General features: G+C 55.0%; 1 protein-coding gene across 2 annotated transcripts; it reads left to right on the plus strand.

Moving 5' to 3' along the window:
• The first annotated feature begins 449 nt into the window (after nucleotides 1–449).
• Nucleotides 450–9407, plus strand: Asphd2 (aspartate beta-hydroxylase domain containing 2). 2 transcript variants are annotated; one of them, XM_041645823.1, is made up of 5 exons: nucleotides 450–1034; nucleotides 1874–1991; nucleotides 3528–4630; nucleotides 8406–8519; nucleotides 9009–9407. In XM_041645823.1, exons 3-5 carry the CDS (start codon nucleotides 3823–3825, stop codon nucleotides 9116–9118), a joined length of 1032 nt encoding a protein of 343 aa, XP_041501757.1. In that variant the 5' UTR covers nucleotides 450–1034; nucleotides 1874–1991; nucleotides 3528–3822; the 3' UTR covers nucleotides 9119–9407. The 2 variants fall into 2 exon arrangements, with proteins under 2 accessions (XP_041501757.1, XP_041501765.1); XM_041645831.1 differs by lacking the exon at nucleotides 1874–1991.
• Nucleotides 9408–17043: the final 7636 nt, after the last annotated feature.

Raw genomic sequence — 17043 nt, forward strand, 5'->3', positions numbered from 1 at the left:
ATGTGAAAGAACCTAGTAAATTAATGAATGTACTTTGGGTTATTGTATCAAAATAAAAAGCGGAAAAAAATGTTCGTCTACTTCTGGAGTTGTGACGGGGGCTTAAGTGACAGAGGTGGGGACTCCAGGAAATGAAGGAGTGGGTTCTGAGCCAGGAAGCAGGAGGTCTGGGTGAAGTAAGTGGGTTCTCAGCCACCAACAGTGCAAGCCTGGGTGAAGGGCCAAGGGGTTCTGGGACAGGCCTGAGAGATGGATCCTGGACAAAAATGAGGATTCTAGGCCATGACAGGGATGCATGCTGGGATTGAAAGCAGTAGGTTCGAGGACATACACAGATGGGCTGTGGGCTGGCATCCCACCCCACGCTCCCAGAACTCCCATGCACTGTTCCTCGGAGCCCACGCTTCCCTGGGCGCTGGCAGCGCAGTGTCCCCAGGCCCAGCTCAGTCTTCCCTTTCCATTCTGTGAGCTGGACAGAACAGACCGCTGCTGGCTAGACTGGGCCTCCCTGTGGGCAGGCGCCAGGTCTGCAACAGCTCCCGCCGGCAGCGCCCAGGCGGAGCACAGAGCCGCGGATCTTCCAGGCTGTTCCATTTGCAATTTCATCCCACGTGTCCGCGGAGCCTCAGAAGTGTGTGTGGGATCCATCACAGGCAAGAGAGGCAAGGGGAAGGACACCGAGGGGAAGAGATGCGGAAGGGAGGACCCAGCTGGACCAGTGCGGTTGAAACACGAAGACCCTGCGCCTGAGGCGCGCACCTGGCCTGCGGTGGGGCGGGGCTCGCGGACCCACCCCCCGCGGACACGCGCGGCAGGTGCACGCGTCGGGGGTCCCGCCCCGCCGCCCCCTCCCCGCCGCCAGGCGCGCGCGGCATTGTGGGAGTTGTGGTCCTCGGGGCCGCGGAGCGCAGCGCGGGCAGCACCGGCTCGGCGGGGCTCGCGGCTCGGGCCGGGCGGCTGCTGCGGGCGCGGCAGGGGGCGGCCGCGTCCCTGGGGCAGTGGCGTCGCCCGGCTCCCCGCAGCCGCCCGCGCAGGTAAGCGGTGTCTCCAGGGCTGCGGGGCTGCGGAGGACGATGCTCTGGGCGCCCGCGCCTGCATCCCAGGCCGGCCCAGGGCCCGCGGTCGCCTAGCACCGGCTGCATGCTGAGTGCCTCTCGGGCTGGATCGCGCCCCGCAGCATCACCCCCGCCTCCTCTCTTCCCCCTCCTCCTCTCTTCCTCTCCTCTATTCCCTTTTCTCCTGGTCCCCCATTCCTCCTCAGCATCACCCACTTTGACCCACCTCCCTGTCCCATGAATTGTCACGCGTCCTGACCCTCCTTCCTACTTTTCCAGGTAACCCTTACCTCAACATCTCATCCCCTGACTACTGGGCATTACTACCACCTGCATTAACTCGTCTTTCTGACCTGGCTCCAGGGCCTGTGACACTGGCGGGAGACTCTGAGGAGGGAAGCTCCCTAGAGGGGAGGGCTCGTCTCCGGACAGCTCTCAGGCTCTCTGGTAGAGAGGACAGCGAACAGCACACAGCTGCTGTGCTGTGCCTTGCAGGGGGGTTCCGGAGTCTCCTGGCTTCACCTCAGGGTGACCCGGGCTCTTTAGCATCAGAAAGCCTCTTGAGCTGGTCACCTGATCCGGGTTAACTGGGTCAAATGCAGACTGTCTCCCCGGGCATTCTTCGTGTTAGAAGTTATCTTTGATTGGACTTGATTGAATTTGGCCTTTATTCCCCGGAGCCCGCTGGTCTTTGAGATCTGAGGTGTAGAACCTGCATGATGCCCATCACTGATGGGAACCAGAAGAACCAGTGTGCATCCATCCATCCTCCTGCTGCCACTCACTCCACTAAAACCAGAGATGTTTTCTTGTCACAGGTTAGCTCTGAGCTTGAATGTTCCTCCGTGGGTGCAGGAACAGCCAGCCTCCTGGGGCTCTAAGTGACTGGCAGCTCCCTGTTCACTCTCTCAGCACTGGATTGGATCTCTTGAAGAGGTTAGGGTCTCTCCTTGCTGAATCTTTCACTGTTCTGTCTTGGGGAGGGCTCTTGTCTGCCCTGTCCGGAATGAGGCTGTGGTGAGGAGGGGAAGGGCTCATGGCCCATGGAGAGCTCCCCTAGCCACCCACCCATTGTGTGTGTGCGCGCGTGTGCGTGTGTGCGCGCGCGCGTGTGCATTTGACATGAGCAGGTTAGTGGGAACTCAGTTTCATAGGTCAGGTACTACCACCAGCTGAGTCTCCAGACACCCAGGAAACCTGCTGCTGAAGACGGTTTTACAACCAGCTGAGACTCTGGGCACCCAGGAAACCTGCTGCTGAAGACGGTTTTAGTTGCAGTTTAGAAGGAAACATGTTTCATTTGGGGAATCCTGGACTGGCTTGAAGAGCAAGTGCAAAGAAGACACCTTTTCGGAGCTTTTTCCCTTTTCCTAAAGTGGAAACAGCGGAGCGTTGGTATCACCCATGGAGGAGGGGCCAGCGAAGGAGCTTAACACCCGAGCTTTGCATCTTGAGAAGAAACTGGCTTCTCTCTCCCCCATTCCTATACTTTTCCTAGAAGCATGAGTCCCCATGAATATTCAGTATGTGTGTTTTTTTGACTTCCTAAACATTATAGTCAAGTGATTCTTTATTCAGCTGACACCGGGATGGTGCCAGTATGCACCAAATGTTCTCCATGAGACCAGGAGTGGACATCACCCCAAGTCGGGGTCTTTCGGCCTAGCATTCTGCTCAGGGTGGGAGTCTTGGGACACTCCACGTTTGGTTTGCCTGTCACTCTCACAATGAGAACTCACTGTGACATTATCCCCAGCCAGTAGATGGATGAAAGCTTAGAGAGGGCTTAGAGAGAGGACATGCCCTGCAAACAGCTGGTGTCCACTCCTAGTCTAGCCCATGTCTAGTTTGGCTGTGTAACTTCTCTGCTGTGCTGAAGACTTCCCAGGCCTAGCTGGTCCAGGCAGCAGGAGACAGTCTTGCTGTCATTGTACTCTATTCTCCCCTAGGGAAGAAGGAGGAACACTGAGATGCTCCCAACTGTGTTCCTCTTGGTGGTGGAGGGCTTTCCAGGAGGACGCAGACCTGACTGCACCACTGTGAAAAAGGAGGGGTGGACAGAGTGTGTCAGAGGAACTGGGGGACACTCTGGGTTCTGGAGATCTGGGAGGCACAGTTGGGCTTACATTGTGTTCTACAGTGACTTGGGTTCCACCTCCCATAATGGCTGGCAAAGCAGCGTCACTGCTGTCCTCAGAGGTGGGAAACTGAGTCCAAGACGTGGACTTTTCCTGTAAGGCCAACTGAGTGGCAGAAAGAGGTGTATCTGCCACAGAAGCCACTCCAGGGCACCCGCTTCCTTTTCCAACGTGATATTAGCCTGATTTACAGCATGCTTGCAAAGAGAGAGAGTGTGTGCCATTATGACAGCCCTCTGCTGTCACATGATGCATTTCCATCCTCCCGAGACTCTTGTATTTAGGACTTTTCTTTTCATAACTTTAATGTGCTGTTTTCTGGTTTCCATCCTAGGTTTGGACACCATGAAGATCCTTTCATGGTGGCTGACTGACTGCATTTGCTAATGGGATATAAGGCAGCACCCTCTGCCCAACTTCAGTGACTTTTGCTGGTGGGCCTCGTCAGCAGGCCTCACCATTCATCAATGGCGCCCTTGGCAGGAACTGAGGGACAGTGGCAGCCATGCCTCCCCCTGCTCCAGCTACTCCTTCCACCTTCTGCTAACCTGGATGTTGTGGGTACCCTGGCGACCCCCAGAGGACTGATCGTTTGAGCCAGCTTCCACCCAAGCGCTGAGTTCCTCAAGATGTGGCTGGAGGGGCTGGTGGTCTGGAGCTGGTCTCTGGATGGCCTGAGGGACTGTATTGCCACCGGCATCCAGTCTGTACGGGACTGTGACAGCACAGCCGTTGTCACTGTGGTCTGCCTGCTGGTCATGTTTGTGTGGTACTGTTACCATGTGGGCCGAGAACAGCCCCGACCCTATGTGTCTGTCAACTCCCTCCTGCAGGGAGTGGATGCCAATGGGCTACAGAATGGGTCCATGTACTGCCAGTCCCCCGAGTGCGTGCGCTGCATGCACCACGATGGTCTCAACCAGAAGCTTTACCACAACCTGCAGGAATATGCCAAGCGGTACTCATGGTCCGGTATGGGCCGCATCCACAAGGGCATCCGGGAGCAGGGCCGCTACCTCAGCAGCCAGCCCTCCATCCAGAAGCCTGAGGTCTTCTTCCTGCCTGATCTCCCCACTACGCCCTACTTCTCCCGGGATGCCCAGAAGCACGATGTGGAGCTGTTGGAGCGGAACTTCCAGGCCATCCTCTGCGAGTTTGAGACACTCTACAAGGCCTTCTCTAATTGTAGCCTCCCACAGGGGTGGAAAGCGAACAGTACCCCCAGTGGGGAGTGGTTCACCTTTGACTTTGTCAACCAGGGAGTTTGTGTCCCCAGGAACTGCAGGAAGTGCCCACGGACGTACCGCTTGCTTGGCAGCCTCCGGACCTGTATTGGAAACAATGTTTTCGGGAATGCCTGCATCTCGGTGCTGAGTCCTGGGACTGTGATCACGGAGCACTATGGACCCACCAACATCCGCATCCGGTGCCACCTAGGTACGTGGATGGGGTAGAGCCCCAGCATGCACAGTCACGGAAGCCTCAAGTAGCAAGGTGCCTTTGCCTCTTGAGTGCTTTGACCAAATACAGACACATTCAGCTGGGTGCAGTGGCACACACCTATAGTGCCAGCACTCACTTGCTTGGCAGAGGGTTGAGGCTTGAAGTGCTAACCTGCACTCTATGTGTGCACTTGTGTGTGTGTGTGTGTGTGTGTGTGTGTGTGTGTGTGTGTGTGTGCTGAGGCCAGGGATCAGCATTGAGTCTTGTGTCTCAGGATCTGTCTACCTTGTTTTTACAGGATTTCTCTGGAATCTGGGGCTCACTGGCTATGTTAGATTCGCTGGCCACAAGCCCCAGGGGAGTCTGCCTCCCCTTCTCTGACTCCCCAACCCTGTAACTCTAAGTGTGTGCCACAGTACCTTGCCTGTTCACATGCGGAAGTAGCAACTCAGGTCCTCATGACAATACTGTAAGTGCTTTACAAGACTTGGCCATACCCCAGCCTCAGAGCCTGATTTCTTGGTGGTGGTCTATAAACAACGGTGATGGCAGAATATGAACCTCATTTTTTTTTTAATTCTCTCAAACTTTGACTCATTCTCCTGTGGTGCTGGAAATGGAAGCTAGGCACTCACACATGCTCTCTGCCACCAGGCCACACACCAACTTAAATCTAGGATCTGGCAGGAAAGGCACTGTCTGAAAGAACTTTGGAGGAGAGGCCGGTAAGTGTCCTCCATCTTCCCTGTCCATCGTGTTAGCTGCTGGCCACGTGTGGCTGCTGAGGGCTTGGGCCATGGTCCGTGGAACAGCTGAGCTAAAGTTTTCACTTAAGTTTATGTATCCAGCTATGGCTGGTGGCTGCTGTTCTCTGTGGTGGCTGACACAGAACCCACAGGGGTTCTGACAGTGACAGAGGGCCTCAGTGGTGCCTGAGAGGCTAGGAAAGATGCTTAAACATTCTGAGTCACCACAGATCAATGGTGTCCAGTATTCTGTTCATTTTATTCAAAGTCTAGGAATCGTGTGCGCTGTGTGTGTGGCATGCAAATTGAGTGTCAAGCTAAGCTGCCTTTTTATCGAGCCCAGCCATGAGTTAGCTATGCTACAAGTGTGCTGCTTCCCTACTCTGAGCTGCCCCAGAGTGAGGCAGCAGCTCTCCCTTGGGGATCTGTCAGAGGAGGTGTGTCTCAGAGTGGCCATCAGTGCTAGGTGCAGAGTAAGGTACATGGAGGTAAACTTCACAGCTGTGGGGGACCTTCTTCCTGGTGAATGGTGACAGAGTAGAGCATGCTGAGCTAGGAGGTGGCAGCTGTAAGAGGCGGTGCTGGCTGGCAGGAGACGGGGAAAGCGGAAGATGAGTGTCCCGAGCAGGCTGTGGTGGGGCTCACTATTGCACTTTGCAGGAGCCTGTGCCAGATGCTAGGCCCCCACCCCCTCTCGCCCCAGCGGTTCTGCTCCCTCTGCTCCCTGGGTGGGGATTCTGGATACGGTGTGCTTTGCACTGAAGATGTCTGTGCTGAGAAGCAGAAGTACCATCGTCAAAGGGCTGCTGCGGTTGGCTTGACAGGCAGGTGGGACAGGGTGGCAGCTCGAAGCCAGAGTCTGGATCCACGGGCAGCTGCGGGCTGGACAGGGTCCGAGCCTCCATAGACCTCATTGCCTCTCTGCAGAGTGGACACACAGCTCCAGCGCTAAGGAGAACTTTGAGGACACAACTCACTAAGTGGCCATTTGGCATAGTGCCTGGCAGTCTCCTGAGTGTGGCAGTGGCTGTCATGACTACACAGTGCTCAGTAAGGCATCTCCCACTGTCAGGTCCTGGAAGCCAAGCTTCCTCTTTAAAACAGGGGGTGGGGCGTGCTCAACCCTGCCTTCAGGGCTATTTGAAGAAAAGTAAGTAGTTCGTGCCTTTGAAGTTCTCAGCAGGCAGAGGCCAGCTTTATTACCAGGTAGGCTTTGATCCACACCATGGCTTTGCTTTAATAAACCTATGGCAAGAGTCCATAGAGGGAGCTGGGCTGCAAACAGCTGGAAGGCTGAGGTAGGGTAGGCTGAGGGGAGCAGATGGCTGACTTAGGCCAGGCTAGGCCAGGCTGGGGTTCAGGGCTGTTGGGAATGGGAGTGAAGCTTTTCTTTTGAAAGGTCTTGCTTTGTGGGAGCTTTTGATTTCCAGGGTACTGGGCTGAACCCGAGTCTGATGCATGCTGGGAAAGTGCTGAGCCACTGAAGTGCATCCCCAGCTGCCGTGCTGTTCAAAGGCTTTGGAATGCAGAGCAGGGGCAGGCCTGGGAGACTGATGTGGTCAGGATCCAGGGGTGCGGAGCAGGCAGCCGGGGAGAAGGACATGGAGGTTTGGGTCGCTGTGTTAATGTCTGATATGTGCGTACCATATACTTGTGTGTGCGTGCATTGTGCAGAATGTGCACACTGTGTCATTGTGAACATTCCCTTCTCAGGCCAGCTAGTAACTTGTAGGGAAAAATGGGTCCTTGATCTCCGTGGGAATAACAGGGAATTGTCTGTTGAAGAGGTCCTGTTGTAGGCTGGCTGTGCATAGATGAAGCTGGCTTGGATTCCTATTAATCCCAGGACGAGACATCATGAGTTCTTGAGGTCATGAGAACCTAGACTGATGTAAGCAATCTGTCTAGGGCCCAGACCAGATGAAACCAACCAAGGAGGAGTTTGGCTGGTAGTAGCCAGCATGGCCTCGCCAGTCCCGCCTATCCCTCGAAAGACTGACTGGCTGTGTGACAATTCCACATGCTGGGTGGCTGTCAGATAACAGGACAGGGCTGGCGATGTGGCTCAGTGAGCGAAGGCGCTTGCCTTACAAGCCTGATGACCTGAGTTTGATTCCAGGAACTCACAGTGGGAGGACAGAACCGCCTCCCCTAAGTGATCCTTTAATGCTCACACTCATGTGGTGTCAGGCACACCCCACACAATATTAATACAAAGTTTTAAATTAAAAAAGAACAGAAACAGCTGGGTGGTGGTAGGGGAACTGAGAGTTCAAGGCTAGCCTGGGCAACACGGTGAGACCCTGACTGAACAAACACAACAGCCCAGAGGCAGACTCCACAAGGTTCTGAGGCTGGAGGTCCAAGGCGGAGCTCTGTAGGCCCAAAGAGGCTCTGGCTGCCAGGTGAGTGTCTTAGCCAGGGTTCCTGTTTGCTGTGATGAACGCCATGACCAAAAGCAAACTAGGGAGGAACTCACACAGGGCAGGAACCTGGAGGCAGGAGCTGATGCAGAGGCCATGGAGGATGCTGCTTACTGGTTTGCTCCTCATGGCTTGCTCAGCCTGCTTTCTTATAGAACCCAGGACCACCAGCTCAGAGATGGCCCCACCCACAATGGACTGGACCCTCCCCCATCAACCACTAATTAGGAAAATGTCTTACGGTCAGATCTGTGGAGGCATTTTCTCAACTGGGGCTCCCTCCTTTTGGATGACTCTAGTTTGTGTGCCATGTGGGCATAGATTCGCCAGCACAGTGGCCGTGGCGTCCTCTTGCTGTGACCTCATGTAGTACAAAGGTCCGTTTTATAAGTATAGATCCCATTCATTACCTTATCCTAAAGATCCCTAATTCCATCATCTCGGTGGCCTCAGTCACCCACATATAGCCCACAGTGTGGACTCCAGGGGAGCGTGTGGAAGACCTAAGCTTTTAAGTGCCCACCGGAGCAGCCCAGCTCCACCTTCTCGCAGCCTTGAACCCTGGCCACCTTCACTCTCAACCCTCTGTTTTTCCCCAAGGTCTGAAGACTCCCAATGGCTGTGAGCTGGTGGTGGGGGGTGAGCCCCAGTGCTGGGCGGAAGGTCGCTGCCTGCTCTTCGACGACTCTTTCCTGCACACTGCATTCCATGAAGGTGGGCGCTGCCTCTCCCAGAGCTTGCCCGCCTGCTTGTTTATGGTTGTTTTTAAAAGAGAAGTTTTGGGGTACCAGACAAAACTGACCAGGAACTCCCAAGGCCCCCATTTCACCTTCCCATGCAGTCTCCCCACATGGGTAGCTGGTATGACAGGTGACGAGCCAACTTCAACCAGCTGTCATGACTTGAAGGCTGTCGTCACATTCAGGTTCATTCCCAGTGTCAGACATTCTGTGGGTTGGGACAACAGTATGCGGACTGTGTCCGCAATGACAGTCCCACTGGCCTTCCCAGATTCCCTCCCTGTTTTTCTTTCATTCGCTTTCCTCAAGACATTGGAGAGACCTTATGAACATTCTCCATCTGGGACGGGAGGCCTTCCCATGCCCATAGGCCTACAGCTCGGCCTACATGAGTGTACAGGGCCACCCTGGCCCCCTATGCTCCTCCTCCCCACCCTGACCCCCTTATGCTCCTCCTCCCCAGGTTCCGCTGAGGATGGCCCACGGGCGGTCTTCATGGTGGATCTCTGGCACCCCAACGTGGCAGCTGCCGAACGGCAGGCCCTGGATTTCATCTTTGCTCCAGGACGATGAGGACGTTGCCTGGGCTGGAGCCAGGCTGAGTGGGGCCCAGGTGTACTGTGGGACAGCCCAGTCCCTGCCGTGGTCCATACTGGAAGCGTGAGTGGCCTCCTGTCCCCATGAGAGCCCTCTTTCCTTTGGTTACTGGGAACTTCTTAGGTTTCTTTCCCCTTCCAGTTATCTACTGGGACTTCTGGCCTATTAGTGTGTCCCTTTGGCTGTGACCAGAGACTCTGTACCCCTCAAGTCTGTGACTTTGCTACATGATGTCTTCTCTGTGTTCTGGAATAGAGTAACCAAATGGCCATTTGTCTGAATGAAGTCATCTTAAACTTTGTAGCTGTCTCACCAGAGACCACAGCCATTGAGCCCCACAGCTTGGCCTCTGATGCTGTCCCAGAGCAAGAGACAGCCTGCAGTCTGCACACCTGCTTGGCATCATTAGGGTCTTACCAGTCACCATCAGGGTAGTAGTAGGTCAGGGTCCAGGGAATCCATCATTATTGCTATCACCCGAAGTCTGTCAGAGTCCCGGTGGTTGTGACCAGGGCCTTTGCTTTAGTCACAGCTGCCTACAGAGCCGACAGCCAGTGAGGGCTCCCAGGTTAGCAAAGGACAGGGATACTCTTAGCTCACTGCCTACCAAAGCCTACTGCCAAGCCACACCTCACACATGCTGCTGCTGTGGTTTTGAGTCCACCGAGATTGTCAGGAAACATGCTCGGCTTAACCTTTGCCACCAACCAGGTGACCGGATGTTCGTCATGCTTTGGAGTCTGTTGCCTAAGAGTCAAATGCTAGACTAGGGGACAGCAAAGAATCAGCCCCGTGTCGATCAAAACATTGACTCAAGCCCATGGGCTAGAGGACACGGAAGAGAGCTACAGACCCTGAGATTCACAGATATGACATTGGTCTTTCGTCTCCAGAGAAAACACACAGTTCTCTTCCCAAAATGAAGGCTAGCCAGAGGCCCAGATAGCCACAGGTCAACTGATATAAGAACATAGTCAGCCATTCTCAGAACACGCTTTGGGAGTAGTGGCCCATGGGTCTTGCCCAGAGCAGGACAGAATGACAGGTTGCTTATGTAACCCTGCGTTAGGTCTGAATGCAAACCCAACTCCTCTAGAAAGCAATCCCATGAAGTCGGTCCACAGAGGAGAGAAACACACTGAGACTATTTCTGTGCTCAGGGTTGGAAGGGAACCTTTGGGCTCCAGAGCTTCTCCACTTGGGGTTCTCAGCAGAGACATTCAGAGTGCATGGTTCCCATGTGTCCCCACTGCCCCCCAACATGCCAATGGCATGGCTGTGGAACAGGAAGTGAATAAGGAACTTGCTGACAAGAGACATGCTCATGTAGCTTGTGAGAGCAGGCAGGGCCTGGGCAGCCGGAAGTGACGGGCTGATGTGGGAGCATGCCTCTTAGTTTCTGAGTTGGCACCAATGGCTGAGGCCAAGGTCAACAGTGGGTGAGGCCAAATGGCTGTCTTAACAGAGTCCTATGGTATGGCTCGGGGCAGAGCATGGCCTAGCATGCATGAGACCCTGGGTTCCATCCACACTACATATGGCAGGTGAGTGAGGGTGCGAACAGGAGCCAGCCAGTCTGCAGTGTTGAGTCAGCTCAAATGGTAAAACAGACAATATTTGTGTGGGAAGAATTTGTAGTTCTTACATTTTGCTGGACTCATGCTCAGCATCTGAAGTTCACTCCCCTGCCACTTCTTGCAAACCAAGTCCCCTCTCCCAGTCTCCCTTGGTCTCCCTGATAAGTCTGGTGTTGGCCAGGCGTGGGATCCCTCTGCATAGCAAAGCCACAGATGTCCAAGAGGCAGGGATAAAGGAGGACGGGCCATTTCCCCTGGACAGCGGTGGCAGCCAGGTGCCCCGGGACAGCCTGACTGTCCACATGCCAGTGACAACCGACAGCCACAACAAGTCGCTGCACCAGGAAAGGAAGAGCGTGGCCCTCCCAGGGCCAGGGTGTTTCTCATGCTCCTCCGCATGCACCGCCAGCCAAGCAGCCGCTGAGGTCATTTCTGTGTTGCCAGGACTGCTGGAGGGGAGAGAGGGGAGCAAGCCAGGCCCAGCTCCAGGAATCCCCACTTTCCGCTCTTTCCAGTTCTTCATGCCTCTCCAGCCAAGACCTCAGCAGTTGCTTGATCAGCTCCAAGTCACCATCAGGTCCTCAGAGCCTAAACCCCTTTCCTGTCCATCACCTTTCCAGGATTGTGTGGGCTGTCTTGACTGCATGCAGCACAGGCAGGTCTTCAGTGCCCTCCACCCCATCCCCACCCCCACAGTATCTGCCCTCTCTGTCTGGGGTGGAATGCAGACCCACCTATAGTTTAAAACTCATTTCTGTTTTGGGTTTGAATTGCTGGGGTTGAGGGTCACTGATTTGCATAGCAAGGACAGTAAGCCGTAGACAGTCAGCAGAGGGGTGTGTCTAAGCCCTGTTCTGAGTGATGCTGGGCAGGCTGCCTGACCGGCTTCTACAGCAGCCAGTTTGCGATGCTTGACTACATCCTGGGCACCGGGTTTTGTTTCCTTGTTTGTTTGCTTGGGATGGATCCAGGATCTTGAACATACAAACACCCTACCACTGAGTCCTGCACTAAACTGTAACACCCCACACTTAGGTCATTAGTTTTGGGTCTGGCAGATCTCAACTTAAAGGCTAGACCTCTGACCCAGACCTGACCAACCAGCCTCCTGAGGTCCTATCCTGTTGGTTCAGATTTTGGGCACATGACCCAAGTTCTTACGCTGGGACCACTGAGAAAGAGAAGGAGACAGCTAAGAAAACACATGAACCACAGGAGAGTAGCCGGCCTCCATGTGGGGTCCATCTGCATCCGGATGCAGCTTTGCCGGTTGATTGTTAGGTTCCAGGAGCAAAGCAACTGCACTGACTCTCAAGCCAAGTTTGAGTTCTGCTTTCTTTCCTGTGGCACCACGAAGTCCCAGTCAGTCTCGTCCACAGGATGGGTCTCATGCTTGCTTCGTAAACTTAACCTGACTTTTCAATCAGGCAGTACGATGTCAGATGGGAGGGCCTGTGCGGATGCACACATGCACGTTAGAGCAGACAGACTAGGGGCCAATGCTTTCCTAAGGCTCCCCACTGCACTGCAGGCAACGCTGCCAGCAGCCTTCTCCGACATTTCCCTCCCCGGGCAATGGCTGCTAACCAGCTGTAAACATGGGGAACAGGACAGAATGAGGCCACATACTTCAGAGCTGCTGACAGATGGCCGTGGACATACTCAAGCAGACTGCAGTGCTAGGTGGCCCTAGCAGGTGACATACTGGACTGATCACTTCCTGCCACCTTCCCAGGTGACCTCTGGTCACCTCCATTCTGTCTTCCTCCTGACCCCACTTGCCATGTGAGAGTGTTCCAGGGGGGTTTGGGTGGCTCACTGCACTGCTGGGGATGGAACCCAGAGCTGCCGCACACAGGCAAATACTAACTGCTGCATTTCACCCCACCCTAGGCAGCCACTTTCCCACTCAGCCATCTCCTGTCCCCTAGGCAGGCATGGCTACTGAGCCATGCATGCCCCAGCCCCTCACTAGGGGTTTCCAGAGGAGCTCTAGCATGAGCCCAGCCCCTCACAGGGGGCGGGTCTAGGCAGGTGCTCTGCCACTATTCCCCTCATTGGGAGATCCTAGGGAGGGGCTCTGTTATGAGAACCTCTCGCTGGGGGGGTTCTAAGTAGAGGCTTTGCCATTGTGCCCTTCACTGGAGGATTCTAGGCAGGTGCTCTACCACTGACCCATCAGAGTGCAAACACATTTAAAAAAAAAAAAAAACAGGGATGGAGCTCAGTGGTAGAAGCTAGCCTGAGTGAGGTCCCGGGTCCCACTCCAGCAGCTATGCAGCGGGCACCCACCTTTTGCCATTTCTCTTCAGCAAAGACTTGCATAGTTTCCCATGATTTATGCTGTAGTCACCCAGAGGCAGCTTAGGTTGTGAGGACAGCTACACCACAGGGACTCCAGTGTGCAGATTTAGGTGTCCTGCTGGGGCCCATGCACTGTAGATGTGGACATGTACCCCAGACGCCTCCTTGGTACTAAGGCCCCAAACAGCCAATGTTCTGGACCCTTGTAGAATGCCTTTTCCTGAGGCTGTGGGAGGGCCAGCATCCTCTGGACTTTAATAAAAGGACTGAGCAAACTGAACAGGGGGGTGGGGCAGAGGGACACACGACACAACAGCCACTCACCGTCCTTGGTAATAGGTGCTGTAATAGGAGCCCAGATGCTGAACCTGGCACTAGCTTGGCAGCTGGGGTAGGAAGTGAATGTGGGGCCGCCCACAGCCTCCACAGAGCCCTGAGCCATTACTGTCGCACGCTGGGCCTGGCTGTAGGAAGGTGGGACAGAGAGGAACTGCCACTTGGCAATTCTGAAGCAGGCTCTGGGCTCCTGCCGGGGCTCAAAGGCACCCAGAAAGAACACAAAGCAGTTTCCCTCACAGAGAGGCCTGGAGGCAGGTGCCTCCTCTCAGAAGCCAGCAGTTGAGGGCTGGGAGCAGGTGTGTGTACTGGGCGGAAGGTGGATGCAGACAGAACCAGTGCTCACCTCCCCTGCACTGCTATTTCCATCTCGAGGTGGGCACCTGCCATCCACCAAGGAGAGTCACTCCCTTGTCTGCTGCCAGGTCCATCCACTTACTGTCCACCCTCTCTGGGCCACAGGCTGCAAGCCCTCCCCAGGGGCAGCCACAGCCTTCTAGAAGCCTTTATCACCACCACCACTCTCCCTGCTTCCTACCCACTTGGGAGTGGTGACCTGACCTTCCAGCCAAGGACAGGCATGCTCTCATGCCTAGAGGCTCCTGGGAGGAGCTGGCACCTCAGCAGCCTCACCAGGCCTGCCTCCCCCACAAGCCACCTAGCCCACTGCACACTCAGAGTTCAGTTTGCAGACACAGGATGTAGCAGAACCCTGCCGTGTGGCTATACCGGATGACTGTAAACTTACTGGCTTAAAATGTCTGGGATTCCCCCTTTGCAGCTCTGGAGGGCAGGAATCCATCCAGGCCCCTTCAGCTCTCAAGCAGGTCCCCTCACTACTTCCTGGCACCCAGCAGCCACTGGCTTCTCCCCCAGCCTCCCTGTTCACACAGCCCTTCTCCCGGTACTCAGCTCCCTCAGCTTGTTTCAGAAGCACCAAGGACGGCACCCAGGGCCTGCATGGACACCACGAGGCTACACGGGACTGTTACCGCATGTTAACAGTCACAGAGTCAGGGATGGGATGCCTATGGACCAGAAGCATGCCTCAGAGGTGGGGACTGTTAGGCATGCTGGCAACTGATGGGGTGAGGAGAGTGACTGAGCCACCTGGAGGGGCCACCCAAGGGCTAAACACAGCAGTGACCACCAGAGTGGGCAACTCCAGCACAGCACCTGGGCTCCACCTGCACACCTGTCACTTGGAAGTGCTGTGAGTGGATGTGCCCCAGTGTTTCCCAAGGGGTCTATTTTCCCAGTGGGAGTGATGGCCAGGTGGATCTCTTCTGGGAATGTGGGCCCCACAGTTCATAGTGGGGCAGGGAGTGACCCCAGCAAGGCTCGATGCCCTCTTTCCTCCTGTGGTCTCTGCCGTGTGAAGTCCAGGTCCATGGTGACAATCTGGGTGTCAACTATGAAGCTGCAGATAGATCCCTCTGGCAGACACTGCCCCCGACGCTGCTGTGGAGGACCTGCTGCCCATCCAGGACAATGAGTCTGCTATAACCTCTGCTGGACCTCTGCTATAGGAACACACCATGTTTAGAGGGTAATTTGGGAGGTGTGGGCTTGGCTATGCACAAACTGTCCCTCTCCATTCCTGATTACAGCCCAGTTGGTCCTGCTGCCTGAAACAGGGAGCTGCTAGGGGTGGGGAGGAGGCTTTCCCAGCAGCCTCCAAGCCAATCACTGTAGAGGCTACAGCAGTGCACACCTCCCTGGGCTCCCACAGGTCTCAGTGGACCTTCCATGTCAGCAGACAGACGTCATGGAGGCCTGCCGGACAGCTCGGTGTAAGTCCAACAGCCTGAACTGGCTTGGCAGGAGAAAAATGATGAGGCAAGGAGTGCCTGCAGTGTTTCAGGACTCAAATTCTTGAGTTAGCCCTGGGATGAGATGCACACGGGTTCTGCAGATCTAAGGGAAGTAACTCCCAAGATTCTTTTTGGCAAAAGTGGAAGTTTACACACACACACACACACACACACACACACACACACACACACACACCTGCCAATGGCAAGCAGCTCCCTGTTTCAGGCAGCAGGACCAACTGGGCTGTAATCAGGAATGGAGAGGGACCTTTGCCCCCTCCCCGGCCACTGCCTGTCCACACCCCAGTGAGGTATCCTAGGATCAGGGAATGCCTCCTATCTGAGATCCCAACCCTTCACTGCACAAAGAAGCAGAGCCGTGGACTTGTCGCATCCTCTCAAGAGGTGGTACAAAAGGGACTGGTGAGGCTGGGGCAGGAGGCAGTTGGGTATCTGGAGCACTGTGTGTGGAAGCTATCTGAGTGGGAAATGTGACTCCAGTGTCCTGGGAAGAGCCTATGACTGCATACAGCTCAGCTTCACCTGCAGGGGTTGGCAGGGCCATCTGGAGCCTGATGGGGACTGGCAGATCCACTCTCAACAAGGTTCACAACCTGCTGACCAGGCTACAGTTTCTCATGGGGCTACCTGTATGTCCTCATGACATGTGGCCCACACCCCCAAAATAAAAGGCCAAGAGAGGTGTGTGTGTTACTAGTGGTTGAGACCAGAGCCTCATGCCAGGAAGCATCTTAACCTGAGCAAAACCCTCAGCCCTTTCTCATTTTCAGGTATGGACTCAGTAGGAACCGCGGCTGACAGCAGTGCAGGCAGCCCTGAGCTTGGGGTCTTCCTGCCTCTCCTCAAAGCTGGGAATACAGTGTGGATTACGGGTAAGAGCAGGCTTACTGCAAAAGCATGTGGACCCGAGTTCAGATCCCTAGTGCCCACATAAAGAGCTGAGTGTGACCATGCACATGCCTTCACCCCACCCCTGCAAGGAGGGGCAGGGGAGTTGTGAGGTGGGCAATGGCAGGATACCCCATGTCCTCCTCCGTTCTCCTCCATACACAGGTACCATACACACAGAAAACTAACCACTTGATACATCCATGCTCAAGACAGAATATGCTCCTGATTTATAGAAAGACTCCTGGGGGTATTTTTAAAGACTTCCCACGCAGTGGTGCTCAGGTCACCTTTGGTCCCGACTTTACTCCGGGGTAAGTTTAATCAGGAGGCCTACAGCAGCCCACAGCACTGGTTCTACAGTGGCTGTGTTCTGAGTGCAAAGCATTCCTGGGCTCAAAGCAGTCCTGCGAAGGTGCATGAGACAGGTATGGGCTGCACACAGCTCCATGTCACACGAGGACTGAGAGAGGTCAGTGACATCCCTTGAAATAGCTTCCTGGAAGAGTCCTCAAACCCAGGCAGTTAGCGGGCCACAGAGGGAAGATGGGATGCCTCCAAGCTCCTGAGTCCCAAGTTCTGACACACCACGGGCTGTCTTCTCAGAGGTTAGGGCCAGGACTTAGAAGGTCTTGCGCAGCAGTTGGCAGAAGGGAGAGTGTACCGTGCGAGCACCCCCTCGGCTGTAAAACACACTGTAAAGCCATCAGAGGTTTCTTGAGAGCTGGCAACAAACTTCCCAAGTTTCTTTCTAGAACTGTTTAGGGACAGTTCTTTCTAGAACTGTATCTGGCTGCTGACAGCAGGACTCTCCTGGCATGGACATCAGTCTGTGGTCAGCAAGTGTTGGAGAGGCCTCATGGAAAGGAAGAGACCGCAGGTCACGTGGCTTATGACCCTGTAGACAGGCACACTGGTGTGTACAGTTCATGGGGAAAACACAGCCAGCCCTCCAGATCTA

The sequence above is a fragment of the Microtus oregoni genome, unplaced genomic scaffold, assembly GCF_018167655.1.
Source record: "Microtus oregoni isolate MIOR12 unplaced genomic scaffold, Mior012 000003F_ref0000135, whole genome shotgun sequence".
In the NCBI taxonomy this organism is placed as follows: domain Eukaryota; kingdom Metazoa; phylum Chordata; class Mammalia; order Rodentia; family Cricetidae; genus Microtus; species Microtus oregoni.

What these genes read in the sequence shown, in the direction of transcription:
- Asphd2 (XM_041645823.1), top strand. Translation starts at nt 3,823, where the DNA reads ATGTGGCTGGAGGGGCTGGTGGTCTGGAGCTGGTCTCTGGATGGCCTG. An exon ending in CCGCATCCGGTGCCACCTAG is followed by an intron (nt 4,631 to 8,405) that starts GTACGTGGATGG and finishes TTTTTCCCCAAG; the next exon opens with GTCTGAAGACTCCCAATGGC. An exon ending in GCACACTGCATTCCATGAAG is followed by an intron (nt 8,520 to 9,008) that starts GTGGGCGCTGCC and finishes CCTCCTCCCCAG; the next exon opens with GTTCCGCTGAGGATGGCCCA.